At 40.4% G+C, this 21,135-nt stretch overlaps 2 protein-coding genes across 5 annotated transcripts in view; both read right to left on the reverse strand.

The window, feature by feature from the left end:
- Positions 1-10,385, reverse strand: part of atp13a3 (ATPase 13A3) — a 41,903-nt gene extending 31,518 nt beyond the window's left edge. For both annotated transcript variants that reach the window (XM_010791389.1, XM_010791320.1), the window contains exon 1: positions 10,187-10,385. The gene's annotated coding sequence lies outside the window, so the exon portion shown is untranslated. The remainder of the gene's footprint in view (positions 1-10,186) is intronic.
- A 2,962-nt stretch (positions 10,386-13,347) lies between these two features.
- tmem44 (transmembrane protein 44) overlaps positions 13,348-21,135 on the reverse strand; it is a 12,938-nt gene continuing 5,150 nt past the window's right edge. The window contains exons 5-10 of one of the 3 annotated variants that reach the window (XM_010791499.1): positions 18,396-18,482; positions 18,131-18,301; positions 17,396-17,557; positions 17,149-17,217; positions 16,906-17,040; positions 13,348-13,629 (exon numbers count right to left, since the gene is read on the reverse strand). In XM_010791499.1, the coding sequence (XP_010789801.1) occupies positions 13,456-13,629; positions 16,906-17,040; positions 17,149-17,217; positions 17,396-17,557; positions 18,131-18,301; positions 18,396-18,482 (798 nt within the window). In that variant the 3' untranslated portion in view covers positions 13,348-13,455. Of the gene's footprint in view, positions 13,630-16,876; positions 17,041-17,148; positions 17,218-17,395; positions 17,558-18,130; positions 18,302-18,395; positions 18,483-21,135 lie in introns of all 3 variants that reach the window. The other 2 variants (XM_010791577.1, XM_010791645.1) reach the window with 2 other exon arrangements.

Consider the following 21,135-nt stretch of genomic DNA (forward strand, 5'->3'; position numbering starts at 1 on the left):
CCATAGAGAATCAGTTCAAACAGCATTCAGCAAGTCCAAGTTACCTGGGTCCATGGAGTGTAAACACGTACGAGCGTACATGTCAATAGTTTTTTTTTTTTTCATTGCAATAACACGCACTCAGACTCAAACTATCAGTGCAAATACCGGAGGAGCGGCCAAAGTGCATGTACAAAAAGTGTCCATGAAAGCAGCAATACAAAAAAAGTACATAATACGTCTTTTACTAAGTCATCAGACGCGGTGAGATGATTCAGGCGTCAGGCACGAATGGGATGCGGTATTAGCACTCTTAGCTCTGCCACCGAGGAGACGGATCTCTTCTTACCTCCCTTCGTATGCCGATGAAAGCCTCGCAGAAGCGGAACCCAGGGCTGGCGTGAGCGAGTACGGATTCCTCTCTCATGCTCTAGCTGGCCTAGCCATCTACCACGTCTTCCGTCAGGTCCAGAGAAACAGCCAGACTTAAGGAGGCATGCTCGGTATTTGTAGCCTGCTGTTACACTGCGAGGTCGCGTAGTCCTCGTAGATGGCGATGGGCGTACTCTTGGTATCTGTAGGCTTGCCTCTCTGGCCCGGGCCTAACGGATAATATTTCTCCTTCTGCCTGGTACCTGTGGACGCAGGGATGGATGACCGGCCGTGCCTCTGTCGGCCGGCTTGGGCTTGTCGGTGGATGGACAGTGAGAAACCTTTAGACACTCCGGCGGCGAATCAAGGACGCCCTCCACCAAGGACCTCCATCAGCAGATTCGGGAAGAATGTCGAGGGATGGGGGCCCTCAATGGATTCTGGCAAACCGACAATTCTTATATTGTTGCGCCGGCTGCGGGACTCGAGATCAGTGACTTTGGCCAGCAGTTTAACATTGCTGTCCGTTAGCGTAGCACAAGTAGCTTCCAGGGCTAACATGAGTTCGTCCTGCAAGTTAGCATTGGACTCGAGCGAAGCAATTGTCTGCCCCGTGGTCTGACACAGTCGCTTGGATTCGGTCTAGTTTTGCTTCGAGAGTTGAGATGGCAGACTTAAAGTCGGCAGAGAGAGCTCTACGGTGGTCTTCAAGGAGGCCAGCTATGCCCGCGATGCTGAGATTGTTGCTAGTTAGCTCGGGGCTATCGGTCGTGGCGTTTTGTTCTTTTTTGTTGCTTTTCGCCGATTTGGACGGCATGCTACGGTGGCGTTGTGAGCGGAATAATATTAATGTTCACTTAAATGTAAGTTAAGGAAGAGTTACGGGCTTCAGAAAAGTTACAACACAAGAGTTTGCGGGAGCAGAACTACGCACGTCTCTACTCCGTCATGCCCAACCGGAAGTCCATTTTTACTTTTTTGTATTATTTTGTGTGGTTATTGGCCATTCAACACATAATTCAAATGAAGAGTAAATCAATTATTTTATTTTTCTTTAAAAATACTAATGCCAATAATATTTTCGCCGCAAATATTTAAAGTAGCAGAACCCTCCATCATTGATCTATATACATTACTGAATATCAAATCATAATTCCCACAACTGGGATACATTTGTATGTAAATACTGAGCAAGGCCATTAGAACATTACCTGATCTGACAGTGCCAGTGTCATAAAAATATATCATTGGCATATACAATACTATTATACAATAATATCAAATACGAAATATCATAATTTGTTCCTATTTCCCCCTTTCCCTTACAATGCAATACACCAGTGTTTTTCTAACTTTTTCATACCAAGGACCACTTAACCAATAAAAAAGCACTCGCAGACCACCTAACTCCACAAATATCCAAAAACAATAGGCCTGCTGCTTACCACTCCAACAGCATAAATTACAGCCTAATAATGACAGTTTAACCTTCTCTATATTGCCTCGTTCACACAGTAAATCAACAATACAAATACAACTACAGATTATATAAGCATTTAGTTCAAATGCGATTTAAAATGCTCAGGTTTTACATCTCTTATGAAATGTAGACTACATGTATTACGGAGTTTATGTCCGAGCCAACAGACTCACAGATCGTTGGCTACTGAGAGATATGCAAAATACACCGCATGTAGTACGACACAAACCTCCGCTGTGGATTTTCAAAACAAAATACAGTAAAACTATGGTCGCAGGCCCAAGTTTATCTCTCTGAGGTCAAAGCCATTCTTTGTAAAAATGCTATTAAAACATGAACCTTGGTGACCATTGGGCTAGCCTGCATGGTCTGCATACAAAACAAAAATAAAAAAACGTTTTTGCAGCCCCAACAACACCCTCTGATCATCAACAGACTTCCTGCAATGCTTCATCGGATGCATATATTAGATAATAATCTCTATCTCACTCCCAACACATCTAAATCTACTTTCAGCATGGATAAATGTTCATAAAATACATCCACTGTTTGTTCTATATGCTTCTTGCAATCCTAACACATCGTTTTTCTAGAACAGATTACAAATCGCCAGAAAAGGGAAAAAACAAGTGGCAACATGTTTGACGAAGGTGTTGCGCTGGGCTATATCATGCAATCCAAAGTGAAACTTAAGCTCGCTCCATTGCGGAGATATTCCCGCGAGAGTGCGGAAAACTTAAATTAATTCACTAGCGAACCTTGTGAACCAAGAGAATTACCCAATTGTCAGAGAAATGGTCTGCTTTCCTGTAACCATACCTCTTACTGTATTTTAACTCTTGCTTCAATTACTTCACTAGACAGGGACAATGGAGGTGGGTATATGAGGAAAAAAGCCAAGTAAGGATTCTAGATACAAAAGAATCTTCGAAAAAATGACATTTAAGTTCATACAGCTCACCTTGTGCAATGAGGATTGGATATTCCAGGTATGTTGGCGGTGGGTAGTCATAGTACATCTGGTACGTTACAAAAACAATATACCTGGAAAGAATAGGGGGTCAGGTTATTGCATTGCGTTATAATGTTAGCTACTGAATAATATGTTTAACATTCAAGAGCAGACAAGGCAAAAGCTGGGTGTGTGGCAGAAGAAGCCTGATGCAGTGGAGGGGGATAATTGAATAAACTAGTTGTTGTCCTAAGCATAAGTAATTCCTGAGTCTCAACAGCTGAATGCCTGCTCACCAAGCTTACATGCAGCTGGATACAAGTTTACAGGCTGCTGGTGTGTTCAGTCTTTATGTGCAGGCCTGAGGAAATAATGCAAGGTAGCCATAATTATAAATATGTTTATTGAAAAAGCAATCGTTCTCATACACAGAGGCAACTCAAGGTGCTTTAAAAAGGTCCCCAAATATACTCTTTTTTCAACGATATTATAGGTCTCAGATATATAGAAAACATGTCCCTGAAGTGTTTGGCTTGAAATACCAAACAGATCATTGTTGCATCCCATAAACCCCTCTGTTTCAGTCTTGTTCCAAAAGTGCTGATTCTGTGTCTGTAGCTTTAACCAGTTAAGCCTCAAGCCTGTTTTTGAGGTCTCATGCTCGAAAATGACATTCCCAGAACAAATTACTATATCTTCACTTCTAAAAAGGGGTAATCTTTTTTCTCAAAGCAATGATAAACCTGTGAGTTGGATGTAGAAAAGTCAGAATCAATACAGATTTTTTTTTATTTTAAAGTAAATTCAGATTGAACATAGTAAAAAAAAAAATGTAAATTATAGTTTCCTTCCAAAAAAAACCTCATTACTTATAGTGAAAACCACCCTTGAATGATGGGATAGTAGACTAAAAGCTTTAGGAATCCAAACTATAACATATAATAAGTACCCTGTATCAAGATTGATGCAAAACAAGTGATATTTGACCTTTTTAGAGAGATTTAGAGAAAAACACTTCTGGGGTCATTTGGGTGCATTTTCCATATCTATGGCCCCCCTTGGTCGATTTTGATGATTGACACCTCTTTTTAACCGTTAGAGCCAATAGAATCGAGGGGAAGTTCCTAAAATCCATCTAAACATTACCCATTGGTGAATAGAGTGATGCACAGCCAGAATGCCCAAAACCGGAAGCTGTCATACACTCTCGTAGCTATCATAGCAGCTATATATGAAAACTCCGTTATTGACATAAATATGATGATGGGTTATCAGTAATCTTTTCAAAGTGACACAGACACGTTGAATTAACCTTCAGCAGCGTTTTTATTGTTTTAATGCCATTGAACACAACTTTTGATCAGAAAAACAGATAAGGTAACACGTTTTTTGCCGTTTTGGCTCCGTATAGCTAAGTTGTGTGTTGTCTGGTTTCGCATTAGCTGCCCTGAGTTTTGGTCGCAGTGATGATACTTATACCTCTGGAGTAGAGTGCACCAGCTGGGCGTAAGCTGGGCGTAACTCTACGTCCGACGTAGAACCGGAGGTTAAGACCAAACTAAAGTTATGACTAGTGCACCACTTAGACTTAAGCCCTGTATGCGTTGCACCTGGGTGTAACTTTTACGCCTAGTATGGAGCAGGCGTAAATCGGAAAGAGAGACTAGTATCCATAGTAACGTAAAACAGGCAAGAAGGAAAATAACTATGGCAGTGTGTCTTGTTTACATGTTGTAACAACGAAAGGGCATTAAGACGAGAGAGTCGTCCGTGATCGAACAAACCCACTGGACCTCTATTCAGTGAGCTGATAGAGAGGTTTCGTTTCGGCAGACAAGCCCTTTTTGATTTAATAGAGGAGATCTCCCCTCAACAACAGAACGAATCAGACAGAAACGCTGCGCTCTCCCCAACCTTGCAGGTGCTGATTGCGCTCAGATTTTACTTTACTACTGTGGGAGACATGATTAATGTTCATCGCACAACTGCATGTCGGGCTATTAGACACGTTTCCTTGGCTCTCCAGCGCCGCCTTAGGAATTATATTTACTTACAAACACAAGAAGAAGCAGCAAAATCCTCCTGGCATCCGTGAAGATATCAGTGGACGAGTTAACCACAATCACATAATAAACAACATATAGCCCTGTATATTTGTAATATGAACGCTGTTTTTTTGCAATTGCATTTCAATAAGCTCCCATTGTGACCACATATTTTCATTAGGCCATTTTATAGCCTATTTTATTCAAAAAACACACACAAGAACATTAGATAACAAATATGATTAGAGAATGGTGAATGAAAAATTGTCTTCTTCCGTTTTTCTTTGCTGATTCTTAAGAATTATAAATTTGAGTCTTAATTTCTCCTTCTCCAGCTCAATTTTGTCATGTTCCGCTGCAGTTTTGCGGTCTCCACCTCCACACGAACGATCTCTTTCTCCACCAGTTCACGCTGTAGCTCTGTAAAATCCCTCTTTCTTTTTCGGGGTGTGGGCGTCATGTTTCTCTTCTTTTGGTTTCTGTTATCCATGACTTCGTTATCCAAATCTTAGTTTGCTCTGAATGGAGGAGTTCAAGTGTTAAATTATGTAGACGTGTGTTGCTTGGCAACAATTACTGTTTCGCGTGTATTCACGTGGACGCGCATCTTAAGACCAGGCGCAGCTACGACCTAGACTAGTCAGGCTTGGTGCACTCGGTGTAAATTCGAATCACTAAGTCGGACGTAGCTAAGCCCGACGTTAGAGTTAAGACCTACTTTTTTACGCCCAGCTGGTGCACTCCACTCCTGAAGACTAGAAGCAGATTTGTAAGGGATTAAAAGCTTTAATTTGAAGGACCAGGCTATGCAAATAATTTGAAGCGCTCAGCAAAATCTTTAATTCAATTTAAAAAAGGACTACCTGAATTGCTGGACCGTGCTGATCAACAATATGATTAAAATCAGCAAGGCAATTTCCACCAGTGATTTGCTCAGTCCATCTGCAATGCCCGATTGATTCACCTAATTGCAGAATTATATTCTCAAGTTTGGGTTACGGTGTTAAATTTCACAGTTTCTATTTTCAATTCAAGTGTTTTATCTCACTTCCACTGATGGAGGCCGCTGGTTTGTCCTGCTCTTGTTGGAGGCAAAGCGCTAGACCGGCACTAGAAAGATATGTTTCTCCATCACGCTGCTGTGGGAATCCCAAACAAAAACAGAGCTATGCTGCTGACAGGACTTTTACCATGTCAGGATATTTCTCACTTCCACTCTGAACAAACACTGGCAGGCCTTCCATCCCAAGCTGCTTTCTTAAAGCTCACATGTGAAAAGTCTTGAGGCATTGACTCTAAGGCCAGTGGAATATTGGCACCTCACTGCATCTTTGAACAAGACCTCAAGTTCTCTCACAGATAGGAAGAAAGTTCAAAGGTGAAAAGGGCAAGTTCAATTTCTTGATTATAGGAATCCAGACATAAACAATATGTGAAACGGATCCAGCAGCTAAACAAAGTCATCATGTCAACTAGTCCTAAAACAAAACCAAGCATTAATACAGAGTATGTCTACGCTCCAATTTGGCCAAATATTTAAGTAGACTTTATTCTGGCAGAAGACAGTGCCACTTAAACTAAATAGTAGGACTACAGTGATTAGTTTATTCATTGTAAGACTACATTGGAATTCAGTAGATGCTTTACAAAGAATGGGAAATCAGAGGACTCTTTACTCACCAGTTAGGCTTTTCTCTGAATGCTGCACATACAGGCTAGAGTGTGTCAATAATGCTGCCAATTAGAATTATCACCTTGCAAGTTTCGACCAATCAGTTTACAAGTTTCAGTTTATGTCATCCCGCGTCATTATATCCCATCAAACATTTGATTCTCTTGAGTAATGACAATAAATGCATTTTATGGCCTGATCTTTCATCTCTCAACCAAATTCTAATCAGCTAATCCAAGTTGACTTTTGTGCCAAATGTAAGGAAATGTTCCCAAAGCTTTCCTGAAATAATGCCTGTCTATCCTTGACTCCAAGTGGAAGTTTATGCCGCATGTCACCTGTGACATATTAAGTGTTTAGTGAAAGGTTGCACTGGGGTATTTGTGTGAAGATTCTTTATTTGGACTCAAATGTCACATTTTGATTATAGCCACACACACACTAATCATTTAATTGCATTGTCTCTGTTAATGTATAAACAGAACAGACAATGAATACAACAGAAAACTGCACTGTGCAGTTGGTACACAAATGAAGCCGACAGGACCTCTGATAGGACATATTTATATTGATTGTGTTACAAAAAGGTTCGATGAAAAAACTAGGAACTAAATAAGATGGCTAGAGACACAAAAAATGTATCCTTAGGTGCTTTTATTGACAGCCAACATGCTGAAAAAACATAAAGTAACAAGGACTTTACAGGAAGAAAACAAAAACCTCATATATAAATACAGGTCGAGGACATATAACTGGTACCTCTCTGCTCTCCAGCCACACTCCTCCAAAACACTTGTGGCGAGGGTTTTATACATGTTAAACGCCTCCCCATAGGACAATCCACTATTTATACCCCTAACCAATGTCATTCTAATCTACAAACACATTCACAATGCAAGACAAATTACCCAAACACAACAAATCAAAATAGGTCAACATATTATATCTTTCTGACCAGAGAAGCCCCAAACAATAACATTTTTACACTTGCAAGAAAAGTGCCACCCGTGCCCATGCACTATGCTCCAATTGAGCACAGGTGTTCCCACTGATTGAGCCTCTACTTAAGGCTGCTTCTTTCCGTTGCCCTTTTTGGCCTTCACAACCTTGAAGGAGAGGGTAAGCAGGTTACTTGTAAAAGACTTCCAATAAATCTGTTTTGAACAAACAATGACTTGTGTTTTATTTTATCAATGTCCAGGTAAGTTATTAATGTGTTTCCCTCAGTGTGCCTTTTACCATGCCCCTATGCCAACTGTGATGAAGGCTTCTTCTTCACAGATTGTTGTTGGTGATGACAAGAAAAATCCCTTTCTGGCACCTTGTTAACTGAAATGGGTTTGGTGTCGCAGGTGTGCGGGCACAAATTGATGAATGGCAATCAGTTTGAATTACTGATATACACATGGACAGCATGCAGCCACTTCAAGACTGATTTTAAATCAAAGGGAAAAATGAAACTAAATTAGCAACAGTAATATTACACAAGACTTGACAAAACAAGATAACCCGTTCCCTTTGCTTAACACACTTAAATCATCCCAATGGTTGCCTGAAGTTACACAAAACTCAATGGAAATCATAGTTGCAAGTTAAGTTGTAAGATTTATTTTTTTAATAAATAAGCCTGCCTCTAAGATAAATGAATGCTGATTAATCAATGATCTTGTTAAATATGTGAACCATCCCTGTTAGAATACAAAAAAGGCACTGGATGTTCATTGAAAGTAAGGCCAATGACAACCAAATGGAAAAGCAAAAAGGAAAACAGCACAGCTATAAGACCATCAAAATGCAATGTTTTGAAAGAGTCCACCAAGAGGCCTAACGCACCTCTGAATGAGCTACTGTAAAGGATCAGAGATATGTTCTTGCGACCATGGTGCTTCACCAGTCACAGCTCTCTAGATGTTCAGAGAGAAAGTCACAGTTGAATATAACTCGCATGATATTGGCTACCATTGGAAGGCTTGTGGGATATTCAAAAATAAAATGTTGTGGGAAAGTCACAGTCCAGACCTCAAATCAATTTGATAATTTGTGGCAAGACATTACATTACTGTTCACTCTTGGTTCCCATGCAATTTGACATTAAAATTGTATGAGGCCAGAAGTGCAAATCTAAGACTTGTTTACAAGCCAAAAGGTGACCATTTCACAATGTGTAAACATACAGTAATGCACATTTTCTGCCTAACAAATTGTTTGTTCAAAATGTAAAAATGTTCTTCCCTCATAATCTTTTCTATCCTAAATTAACTTCCAGAAAACATCTCCCTCGAATTATTGGTATTAAGTTAATGTAGCAGCAGGAAGAGGAAATATATAAAGCTTTATTCCAGCTATTTTCTAGCTAGAACAACTTTCTCATACAGTTTTGATGCTGCAGTGGGCTTTCTTCTTGTTGACCCTTTGCTGGCTAGCTTTGACTTCTGTATGCATTCAGGCAGCTAATCTATATAATGCAGCACCTAAAAAATGACAGCTGTCCCCTCATGACAAAAGGATGTCTGCACACTGTAATGTTTCACAAATAAAGTGTGTTCCTCTCCTTTTCAATTTTAGGGTAAAGTTTTAACCTACAAGATCACCCTGAGGCAAGCGTGAAAGAGACAAACAGGCATTTATTGAAGAAGGCGTGATCAGCATTTACATAGTTTGCTTAGGTTTCATACAGTTTTATTTACATTTTGGAGTGACCAGTATCAATACTTTCACTGTTGGAAATACTGTTTTTTCATTTAAGAATGTCCCGGGAAGGATCAGATTCATGCTTTTGAATTTTATTAACTCTCAAAAGAGATGATAATGTCAAGTGTTAATGTTCAAGGTAAAACAATTAAAAAAGGAAATAGTTCTTACAATAAGTGTTTGTTTATATGACCAATTACATGTTCTCATTACTTGAATTCCTGGCAACTGTTTAATAGGTACATAAGATGGCTTGCTTGTGTATTGTACATAATTGACTCTTATATCATTACATACTTTATTTTATTATAACGGCTTCCAAAGAAGCCTGTCGTTGAAGACACTGACACATCACAGCTGTTTCCCTTCAGCAATTACTCACCATATCATTCTCAAACTAACATTCCCTATGTTAACATGTGTCCTCCCCTTTTTTCCTATCTATATGTAATTTCAGGGTCTATGTTAAAGAAAAGAAAAATTTACTGCCTACACTAAATGAAAAGTAAGACCAGTAACTGTTAGCAACCACCCCCAACGGAAGAAAACTCAGTCTTAAGCCAATTAGGACCAAATAAATACTCTTACAATCACACCTGTGTCCTGTGTTACTGTCAATTATCTACATTGTAAGAACATACGTGTTTTATCTTTCACTATCTCATGTTTCCGACAGACCTGATAACATTCACTAGTGATCACTGGTGACAACCAACCATGGCTTCAAGACATCGTTGGCTAGCTGGCTAACGTTAGCCGATATCCATTGTTAGCCCGCTACGTAATACTACCTCTAATAACAACCTTCACGTGTCTTTCACTGCTCATCCTTCTTTCGGTTTCAGAAACTATTTGAGAGAAATAGAGTTTCTATATTAAGCCAGGCCAGTTTTCCCGGAAACGCATCAGCTAACGTTAGCTTTTTCCCCCAACTGCAGCTAGCCACATGGGTGATGATGACAGCGATGAAGGCAAACATAATCTAACACACTCACCCAGAACCACCGGGACACTCTGAAGATCACCTCCGAGTCATGGTGAGAAGAGAGGAGCTGTTATCTGAAGGAAAACGTCGTTGAAGAGAAAGAGGGACTAGGTTTAGTAGGAAAATGTTGTCGCAACAGCCGGGTTGCAGAGTGGAGAGCTTCTGTATTGACAGCTCAGTGGGACAGACTGAGTACTACAGCCGTGGTGAACTGGCCTGAACTGGCTGTCTGACGGCAGGAAGTGACTTCACTGGGGGGGGGAGCAAGGTGGAGAGCGAGACCACCCCCATGTAGTAAATGTCATTTCGGCAATAAAAGGGAAGCGTATTGTCTTGACAAAATATGAATTCACGAAACATACGGTTGCGTTGTTGTGTTGATTGTGACATCATAGCATGTGTTAAAGTCTGTGTTTGTAGCTAGCACATGGTGTTGTCATGGCTTACAGAGTGGAGCCTTGTCTTGATAGAACGTACAACAGCATTTTTTTTCAGTTATTCTGGGTAATTTAAAGGATATCTAACGCAAATAAAAGTTTATAATGCTTTTTGATTATGCTAAAGTTATTTTTGAGGTGAACAAGTGTGGCGAAAAAATCAGTTTGAAAAAAGTTGTAGTTTTGTACAATAAGTAATGCTACTTTATTATTGTAGGCTATACATTTATAAAACTATAATATTATTGTAAAACAATACATATTTGAAGAATACTATGCTCTAGACAAAAAGTGAATGTTAAATGTAATGTATTTTAAATTATATGTATTGCAACTTTCCACTGATTGGGGTCAGTTGCAACATCTGACTTTCTTCCATTCAAATGCATATTGTGAACAATTTGTCTTGTATATTCATCTTGGCCACATAATAGTGGCTTATTTTTGCAATTTTTGGATTTTAGCCACACAGTTGAATACTTTTTTTTATTTTTAAAAGGATATTGGAACATTAATATGTCAAAAATAGTCCCCCTTCTTATGCAACTCATAATCTTTATTCAGGTATTCAGTAAAAACGAGGTATTTGTTATTCAGCTTTCTGTTTATGATTTATTGCTCACACATTCATTGCAACCATTCAGTATGTTGTCTCACTCCTGAACATTTCCCCTCTCCCTGCTCCCCCTGTGTGAGGTGAACAAAATGTCCTGCGGGCTCAAATCAGCCAATGTCTTCCATGTCCTCTTCAGTGAGGCGATCTCTGACGCATGGGCCAAGAAAAACAGAAAAGGCTGTTTCCCACTGCAGCTTCAGATGTGCTAATCCGTCCTCTTCATCACTTCTGCAAACAGAATTCCACCTTTTTACGTGGGACACGCGGTTTGTTTTCCTTTGGCCTAGTCTCAGAAGGGACAGAGATGAGGCCCAGAGATGGAGCAATGCTAGCTCAGCACTCATCATGACATCAGACGGCTTAGTTTATTGAATCTGTTGGATATACAGATAAGACATTTTTTAAGGTCCATTTACATGCAGGTTAATAGCTTAAGTTTTTAACCAAAAAGATTAAACTTTTACAAAGATATTGACTCCAGTGAAGTTGAGGAAACATATTTTGCAATCTGAGTTCCAGTTAAACAGCCACTATGTGAGTAATCATTTATCTTATTCTGCATTTCAGATGTCAGGCTTCTTAACTAAGCTGCACACATGGGATACATTCCTATCCATTAGCAACACTACATTAGCCCAGCGCCATATAGCCTATGCAGCAGGAAGCACCCAAGGCATTTCTATGTGGGTTGATTAATCACATCCCAAATTCATTAAAACAAAAATAAATATGTACTAAGCACTGCAAAAGACCTCATGAAAGACGACACACGAAGTGAGGATACCCGGCCCGGAGGAAGCCCGGGATCCCCTTCTGGAGCCAGGCCCAGAAGGAGGACTCGTCGGCGAGCGTCTGGTGGCCGGGCTTGCCACGGAGCCCGGCCGGGCACAGCCCGAAAAGGCGACGTGGGCAACACCTCCGCTTCTCCGTCCCGCGGGCCCACCACCTACGGGAAACAGCGATGGGGTCGGGTGCGCTGCCAGAAGGGTGGCAGTGAAGGCAGAGGGTCTCGACGGACCAGACCCGGGCGACAGAAGCTGGCTTTGGGGACGTGGAACGTCACCTCTCTGGGGGGGAAGGAGTCGGAGCTTGTGCGGGAGGTGGAGCGTTACCAGTTGGATCTGGTTAAGCACTGACTGAATTTAGGAGGTCAAATGTCCACTGGCAGTAAGGGTGTGGTTAACATCACATTATTAATAGGGATTTCCTGACATGATGGTATATAAAACCAGACGTGAAATAATTATACAAATGTTCAAAGCTCTTTTTTACCATGTTACATGAGAACTGATCTGCAGAAACTAATGCACAAAAAAAGCCCTTTAGCTTAAAATGTAACCTAATCATTTACAACAACAGATGGAACAATATGAAATGTTATCATCTTGACATGGATAACCCATATATAACCATAAGTAAACAATATTATTGAATTATCTCCCAGCCCGACCTATCATGTCATGTTTACACACCGAACAAGGTGTTGAATGACATTCATTTCTACAGCTGATATCAGCAATTGCTGTTCAACTTCATTAGTTGTTTCCCAGTAATTTGTCTCAGACAGGCATATCACTTAGGGAAATGTAACAGGGAGGAGTAAAATGAGCTCCATAACTTTGCTCTAATCTGTGTATTGTTCCGTTATCAGTTTTAGGAAGTCCCTTTAGTTAAAAATGGCCTGGTCTGTTGCTCCAACACCATGGTCTAAAGACTGGGAGCAGGCAGATGGAGCTCTGAGGGATGATGGAGAGGACGGGGGAGTCATGGCCGTCTAGTCTGGTGCCTATCTGCTCTGAGGGGCCTTTTCCCAGTCCAGCCCTGATAACCTGGGGCGACAAGCAAAATACAGGATATGACCCCATAACCCTGCAAGGCAGCAGGGTCGCAATATTGTTTTATTAGGGAAAGACTTCTCTCAGTTTTCAGAAGGCTTTGTGAATAAGACAGAGCTTTGACTTAGTTAAGCCACAAGCTTTAGTTAAAGGTACATTTATATTTAAGAGACAAACTGCACAATGCAAAATCTGCAATTTTAATCGTCATTTGATCAACACTGGCCAGTCGAGTTGACGAGAAATATACTGTTTATTGCATCACACACATCAGCTTAAGTAAAACAAGACAGATAACAGGTTAGTGTTTTATCTTTTTATTTCCCCTCAAATAAATGCACCAGATGTGTATCACATTAGTAATTGATAATGACATTTGTTTGTTTTTCTGTCAAAGCTGCATCTCATTCTCTTTTCTCGAAGACAGGACTTTCTGTGGGAATCCAAACATGGCACAGGTGCAGAAGGGTTTGGGGTTTGTTGGCCTTTGAGTCGGAAACTCTTCTCCCTCCTGTTGATTTGCTGTTGGTTCTCTCCACGGGGCATTTGCCTCTTCAAAATCCCACTGAAAAATACAGAACAGTCAAGATATTATGATGGAGAATTCAATATGAAGCATTTTGATGTGTCATAGTTTACAATGCTTAGATAACACTCATCACACCTTAGTAGCTTATTAACCATCCCTGTAGCTATTCATTCATTCTGTTATGTCTTAGGACACAATAAAAAAATATTGTGCTGTAAAGACATCCATAAATGGATTGGTCGGTTTCTATTTGATTAGCTATCAGACTCTTTCCAAAGCTACCAGACACTACTGACAAAAACACAATATTCATATTTTTGTCATATCTTTGATCATAAAGGCAATCTCACAGCAAGTATTAAAGCAGGATAATATTCTAAATATGGCTTATTGTGTTTTTTTTCGATGGGACTTTTCTTTTTCTTTAAATTATGGCTATAATACCTTTGTCTGCTGCACCCGTCGACATCAGCACATTGATTTTCTTTTTCGCCTGCCCTCCTGTCTGATCCTCTAAACTGGGAGTATGTAGACCTTCATCTATTGTAGGTAATAAACAGACTATGGATAGTTACCTCAATCTACCCATAAATCCAAACTATCCCTTTGGGGCCTCAACATTGGTATTTTTTTGGGTGACAGATTATGTCTCATAGTGGTTACAGTGTGCTCACACCATCTAAACTACATGCGAGCAGCGAATACAGTCCATTTAGCACTTCTTTGTCTTGCCTTATGATTTCTGGAGTACAGAAATACTTGTGGTTACATCAGACCCTGATCCTTATCCCATTTAATACTGGTTATTTGTAATGTCTGAGGTCCTTTTTTATGACTCATGTTGTTTTGTAAGAGCATTAGTAAAATGTCAAGAATGCAAAATGCCTAGACTTGCTCACACACACAGTTAGATCCTGGCCAGCAGGCATCACACAGGAGACCATAAACATCTCCCAAAATAGCAGCGAGGGTAACACTGGCCCCCTATAGACAAGCAACTATTTTGCACTACTTCCTAGGCAGACAGGCCCAACCCAGTGCTGGTCTTTAATCAAATATCCTTTACAGGAGAACAATTGGGCCACAAAGCAAATCTCAAACAATTCTTACCCTTGCTTACACCCCCTCCCCTCACCTCCACCTCAGCGAAGAACTGGCGCTCAGCAGAAATGTGCAAGAAAACAAAGGGCACAATGGACAATTCACGCTGTTGGGTGCAGTGAACTCTGACTGCTCGCTGTATGCAAGAAACACACTGCAAAACCTTGTGTGGTTTTATCATGATCCGTAATTATGGTGATTTCACGAGAAGCAGACAACTTTTTTATTCATGTATTCTGTATACACATCTAAAATTGTTCCCTAGCACTATGATCTGTTTCTTTCTTTCCTCGGCTGGCTTTTTTACAGTTGGGTGACCTCTGCGTTTTATGTAGTGGAAAAGTTTGACAACCAAATATCAAGCGACAGTTTTCAAAGCGCAGGCTGGAACTCATCTGTATATTTTGTGTTGGAGATTACACATTAGACACTGTGGAAACCAACTTTCCATTAAATCACCAAGTAAACAGCTTCTGTTAATAATAACAACCAGCAAGTGGAAAACCTGCCAGAAAGGGAGGGGCCAATCTATGAATGTACCTGCTGTCTTTGTTTAGAAGAACCTCAGACTGGTGATGTGTTGATCAGAAAAGATTATCAGATAATATCAGGAGTTTACAGATTGTGTATTATAGCCTTGCAGACTAATGTGAGCTGCACCCAAAACATTGAATATTTAGAAGCTCCTGACATTTTCCGGGAAACAAACCTCCACCAACCATTGAGAGTTTAGATTAGATTAAGGTACAGAGGAGGAGTTTTCACACAGCCAGATACAGCTGTACACTCTACCACATACAACATAACCACATATTACATTTTGAAACTTTTGTTAAAGGCCTCTTACTTTTCTTACATGTACTAAGGGGCAGTCGCGTCATTTGCTTTTTCCTGTTTCATAAATGGAATCAAGATGCAATTGTTTGCGCCGACACCATTTGCCTTTGTTTCTGAATAAATTACATCCTCCATAGCTTGGTTTTCCACAGCAGAACAGTAAGGGAGTTTCTCTTGTGGCTCGAGTGCCTGAAAAAGAACAGCCAGTAATTTCACTCTCCCTGCAAACTCAAACTCAAAACAGTGGAGTTTGGAGCTGTCGTCTCAAACAAGTCTGTTTTTTGCAGTGTAGAAGATGTTTAATTCTGGGCAGAAATTGTACGCTGTAGAATAAAGACACTTTTTTCCACTTCTTCAAATCATCATTGAAATACATACTCTGCTTCTCACAAATATTCTCCTCATAGACTTTTACCCACAAACCCTCACACAAAAACGGGTGTCTCCAAAGAGTTTGACTCATCAATCCAACAAGAGCATGCTGACTGTTGTCTTCTTAAAAGAACCTCTGATGACTGTCTGGCTTACTTCCCTCAGGGTCACATTAACACAAACTCCTGACCTCTCCTGACAGTTACTTCTTATGACTAAGCGCTGGACGTTTAATTTGCTCAATATAACTTCAAAAATGAATGAGGCATTTCATCTATCTTATCTCAATGGGACAGCCCTTACATACTAAAAGTATATTACCTACAGACACAGGAGGTACAACCGTATTTTTTCCAACCTTTTAGTAAATCAATTATAATGTTTTGACTTTAACCTCTTTATGAACTTCCGTGCTGTGCTTTGCAGGGAAACCCGTTACATAAGCCCATATATAAAAAGGCAATACAATTACAGATTCATGAATAACAGCAGTTTACTCAAGGGGGATATTGCACAGCAGTCAAACACCATGTTGTATTCATTTATGCTGTCACGGTAGGCATGCAATACTAAATATTGCCGCCCCCCAGTGGCAAATAATGATAATTACACTTAAAAGCTTGGTCGGTCTGAGATTATAAAGGTTTTCAGTATCCACAATTGCTGAAATATTGCAGAAATAATATGTAAATAATATATGGAATAGTGAAAATTAGAGACTTTTCCCCAAGATTTTCCCTTTTGACAACCGGACATACCAAATTGAAGTCACTGTCGCACTGCTGGCTGAAATCAAATAATGGGTGAAATATCAGTTTCAGATAACTACAGGCTTAACATTTAATCCAAGGGGTTCAACTTTGCTTATGCAGTTGCTGGCTACTGTATTTTGCATTAAATGTAACGCATTTATTTTAGACCTGTGCTCTGACTGAATAGCTTAAAGTTTGTAAGAAGATGTCCTACTGCTCACCAACAGGGCTACACAGGGCTCCAACCCACCTCCAGGTCAGAGCTGACAGGGGAAGACTCACAGGATGTATCTGAGGAGTAGAAACGGTCACCTCCGATCACTCGCAGCGTCATGTTGAGAGGCAGGTCCTTCACCTCGGACAACGTCACTTTCTGAAGGCAAGTCTGCAAAACAAAAATAAATATATTCCAATGCAAGAATTGACCGGTGATGGAGGTGCAAAACAAAGTAAGTGAGCTTGCAATCTGTTCCACACCAGATTATTCGCTTACTTTTTCTACAGGATGAAGACTGACATCCATATAACCGCCCATCTCAGTCATCCTCTGGACAGGATTTATCTTTGAAAAAAGTTGTAGAATATTATGCTCAAACTAGAAAACAGCACTGGCATTGATATTATAAAACTGACGCATGCACATCCACACAATTAATGAGTAGAATGAGTAGAAAACATCTTATCGTCATTGTTTATATAAAATAATCAGTTCAGAAGTCTTGTATTGTTGTTAAACATACTTTAGTCCTTGCTGAAGAATGAACTTGCTGTTTTCTTTGTCTCTTCATGACATCGTTATCCTCAGTCGGGATGCCTGATCCTCCTAAAAGGTTTTCTCTGTCTGGAGAAAAATGTACAAGCTGCCGTGTTGTTCCTCTCTTCCACCAGTGGATGACAAGAATCTGATGTTAGATTAAAGGTCAACAGATTCCAACTGGTTGAAAAACCAAAAACAATTCACATACATTCAAGCATTTCAAGACATCATTTATATATTACAAATAAATGAAGTGCATGTATTCCCCAGATATCTAACAGTGTGGGCAGTAATGTTGTTATTAGAGTCCTATTTAAAATGTGTTTTTCTTTAGTCATGGTGTCTATCACTGTTTTTGCTGAAAATATTATATGAGAAAGATCAGAACCTGGAAAAGCTGAATAAATATTGTGAATCCAACCAGAAACCTTTTGCAACGCTGTTCCCAATGACCTGGTTAAAACCTTTTCAGGAGTGTTACGCTGGAGTGTAGCCTTGAGCTAAACGGAACGTTTTTCCACATTTCTGCACAAACCTACCACTTCCAATTGCTTTAATAGTGTTATTTCATATTTCTCTTCTATTTTATATTGTTGTTGATTAAGTGCTCCTTCACTTTTAAATAAAAGTTGTTTGTAGGTTTTCACATACAAGGAAAACAAATCAGACTGATTGTGAGCAAGTAGTATGTAATCACACTTTGATTTATGGAGGATACAAGAAGGTCCAGGGTGATGCAGCATATCGCTGACAGCAGCCACGGCATGACTCTTAAAATAAACCCAAACCGAGTGCTGTAGAGGAGTATGGCCGCAGCATACAGGGCACTAGCCAGGGAGCACAGGAGCCCAGAGAAGATGTGGGCACAGGTCAACATCTCCCCTCTGTACTAAAGGGAGAACGTTTGAAAGAGATTTAATACTGGGACCAATTTTGTGAATGCAAGACAAAGATGCTCTGACATCTTGTGTACTGTCACTTACTGTTCTACAGAGGGCAGGGAACCTGGAGGTACAGGCGATGACAGAAGACAGCAGGCCAAGTATGTAACCCAGGATTTCAGTGTTGTCCTGATGGAACAGTTTTAGGTTGTTATTTCGTAAAAAGCAATACAAGGAAAGGATATTTAGATCTTTATAAGCTGTGGTGAAGAGCGTGAACATGAGTGTGAGTAAAAGGTTAATGGTCAAATGAATACACTAGCAAATATGTTCAGTACAGTCTTCCAGTCACTACAACTGTTAACATATTTGAGCAACACAGTTTCACTCCCTGATAGTCCAATAGCGACGCTTGGTCAGGGTCCTTTGGCGTGCAGTTTTGACGCGCCGAGTCTCCTTCAGCTTCATAAACGGACTCAAAGACCTTTCAACCGATTGCAATGTATTCCCATCGGCGGCAGTATTTGACGCTCAGGGAAGCACCGCATCGGTCCATGTCGGCAGCAGGTAAAGGCAATGTGAGCGTCCATTCCCATTGGATAGCGGAGAATTTTACACCCGGAAGTAAGTATTCTCCTTACTGTCGATTGATTTTACAGTGATATCTGCACTACACATCAACTCAAAAACACCAGATTATCCTTGTTAATTACACAACATTGATTGGTTTAAAAATTGCGTACAATGCTTTTGTATTTTTCCCCTTTGATTCGGAGAAACAAATATTTTTTCGGAGTTTAGGATTGCCGAAGACACTACACTACCCATAATCCTCAGCTATCTTTTAGGACTACACCATGTGCTTTGCTTGACAAACCCCGTGATTAGTCCTCAAGCTCTGTGATTGGCAGTGCGCGAAGTTTACGCCGAGCGTCAAACAGCACTTTGAAATGTGAATTTTAAACATCACTTTAAATGGAAGATCCCAATAGCCCCCACCCAAGGCCGGATTAACCACAGGGCACACTGGGCACAGTGACAATAGAAACAAAAAAAGATATTTTTATTTTTTGGGCACAACCTCACTCATCATACATTGTTTTAAATGAAACTCACTCTCCGTCGCAATTAATAACTCAGCTTTTCTATAGGGTCAAATTAATATATCTTCTAAACCATCTCTACTGTAGCTCTCACTATGTATGTGATCAACTTCATTACTACGAGGCGGCGGTCTAAAGTCGAATCACAACCCCAGCTTCACTCATGTCACATTGACATTGTGTCACGTGAGCTAAAAGGATGGTGCCTGTAGCAGCTGAACGCCCAGCAAGGCAGTGAAAAGAAAGAAAAAGGAAGAGAGAGTGGCGGCTGCATTAAAACATTTCCCAACAATAAATAGCTTTTTTTTAAAAGCTAAAAATGACAAATTAGGCCAGCAACCACAAGGAACAGTGATGGTCACAGAGCCTGAGGATGTTGTTGATCTAGCGTGCAATGTTAGGATTTTTGATGAACTTGTCACAGACTTTGCAAAGAAAAGGGCAAGGAAGAAACACTTCTAAAAAGGTAAGATCCAGTGATCGATCACACACACACACACACACACACAGTTTTGAGTGATATTACCTAAGTCTTCTTGAGCCATACACTGTCTTGAGATCTTATCCATTGTATCCTTGTCTTGTGATTTTTTGACTGAGAGGGCAAAGAGGCTAAGACCTACTTTGGTGAACTATGTAGCTGCGTCCCTGCTTTTTGACAAATCGGTGTGCGTTGTGCCCGATTAACATGAAAATGTAAATACTTGTTCATGTTGGGTAGACGCGCATGGCGTAATTTCCACTTGGGGACAGGGGGCGACATGTCCCCCCCGCTTTTCAAAATCCCATTTGTAGGGATGCACCGAATATATCGGGGCCGCCGAATATTATCGGCCCGACAAATGGTTAAAAAGGCCCCTTCGCCCAGCATCGAAAAAAATATCACCGAATGCAGAGAACAGGGTACGTTGGGTAACTACGTGTTGTTGTGAATACGTAATCAAAACGCTTGCAACAAGCACGGCGTTCCGCGACCATGCCGCGCTGGCTCACGCCAACATGTCTGCCGGCTCTTGGAGATATTTCAAAATATCAGAGAAAGAAGGCGCGGATTGCGATTTGTAAAACTGTGTTCAGCTGACATTTCCTCGAGGGGGTGTTATACTGCAAGAACTTTTCACCACTTCGGATTTACTCCACCACTTGAAATCAAAACACCCGGACAAATATGCGGAGAAGATCCAAATCACAAGCACTGACACGCTAGAGCCTGTTCCAGCGCTGCTCTCATTGTGCTTGATAGAGAAAGGAACTAGACAATGGATGATAAAGCAGAGAAAGCTAACTGTCATTAAAAAGAACGCTCGCCACCTTTTCCTTAATAAAGTAACGCAGGCGTGGCTTATCATGACACAAGGCCTTATCTAGTTCTACACTGTTACTCCTATACCCTTTCCTGAAACAATTTTCATGGAGGGAGTTATAATTCACCATCTCAGGTTATCATTAGGGGGAATGACAGCAGCAACAGTGTTCAATATATTGTACTTTCATGTATCTAAATGATACAATGTTGTTTACATTGCTCCATGAGGACAGACCGATACCTTATTGCAGATTCTTTGAAATTGTAATTTAATTGTAATTGATTGTGGATTTTTGTAATTCCGTTTTACTTTATGTATCTTTAAATACATGTTACTATTTGCTTCTGAGCGGGACAGGACAGCCTATTTACCAGATTCTTGAAATTCAATTGGAATTTCATTTGTAAATAGTTACATTCATACTGGACTTAT

Source organism: Notothenia coriiceps, unplaced genomic scaffold, assembly GCF_000735185.1.
Source record: "Notothenia coriiceps isolate Sejong01 unplaced genomic scaffold, NC01 NC01_scaffold00000287, whole genome shotgun sequence".
NCBI classification, from domain to species: Eukaryota; Metazoa; Chordata; class Actinopteri; order Perciformes; family Nototheniidae; genus Notothenia; species Notothenia coriiceps.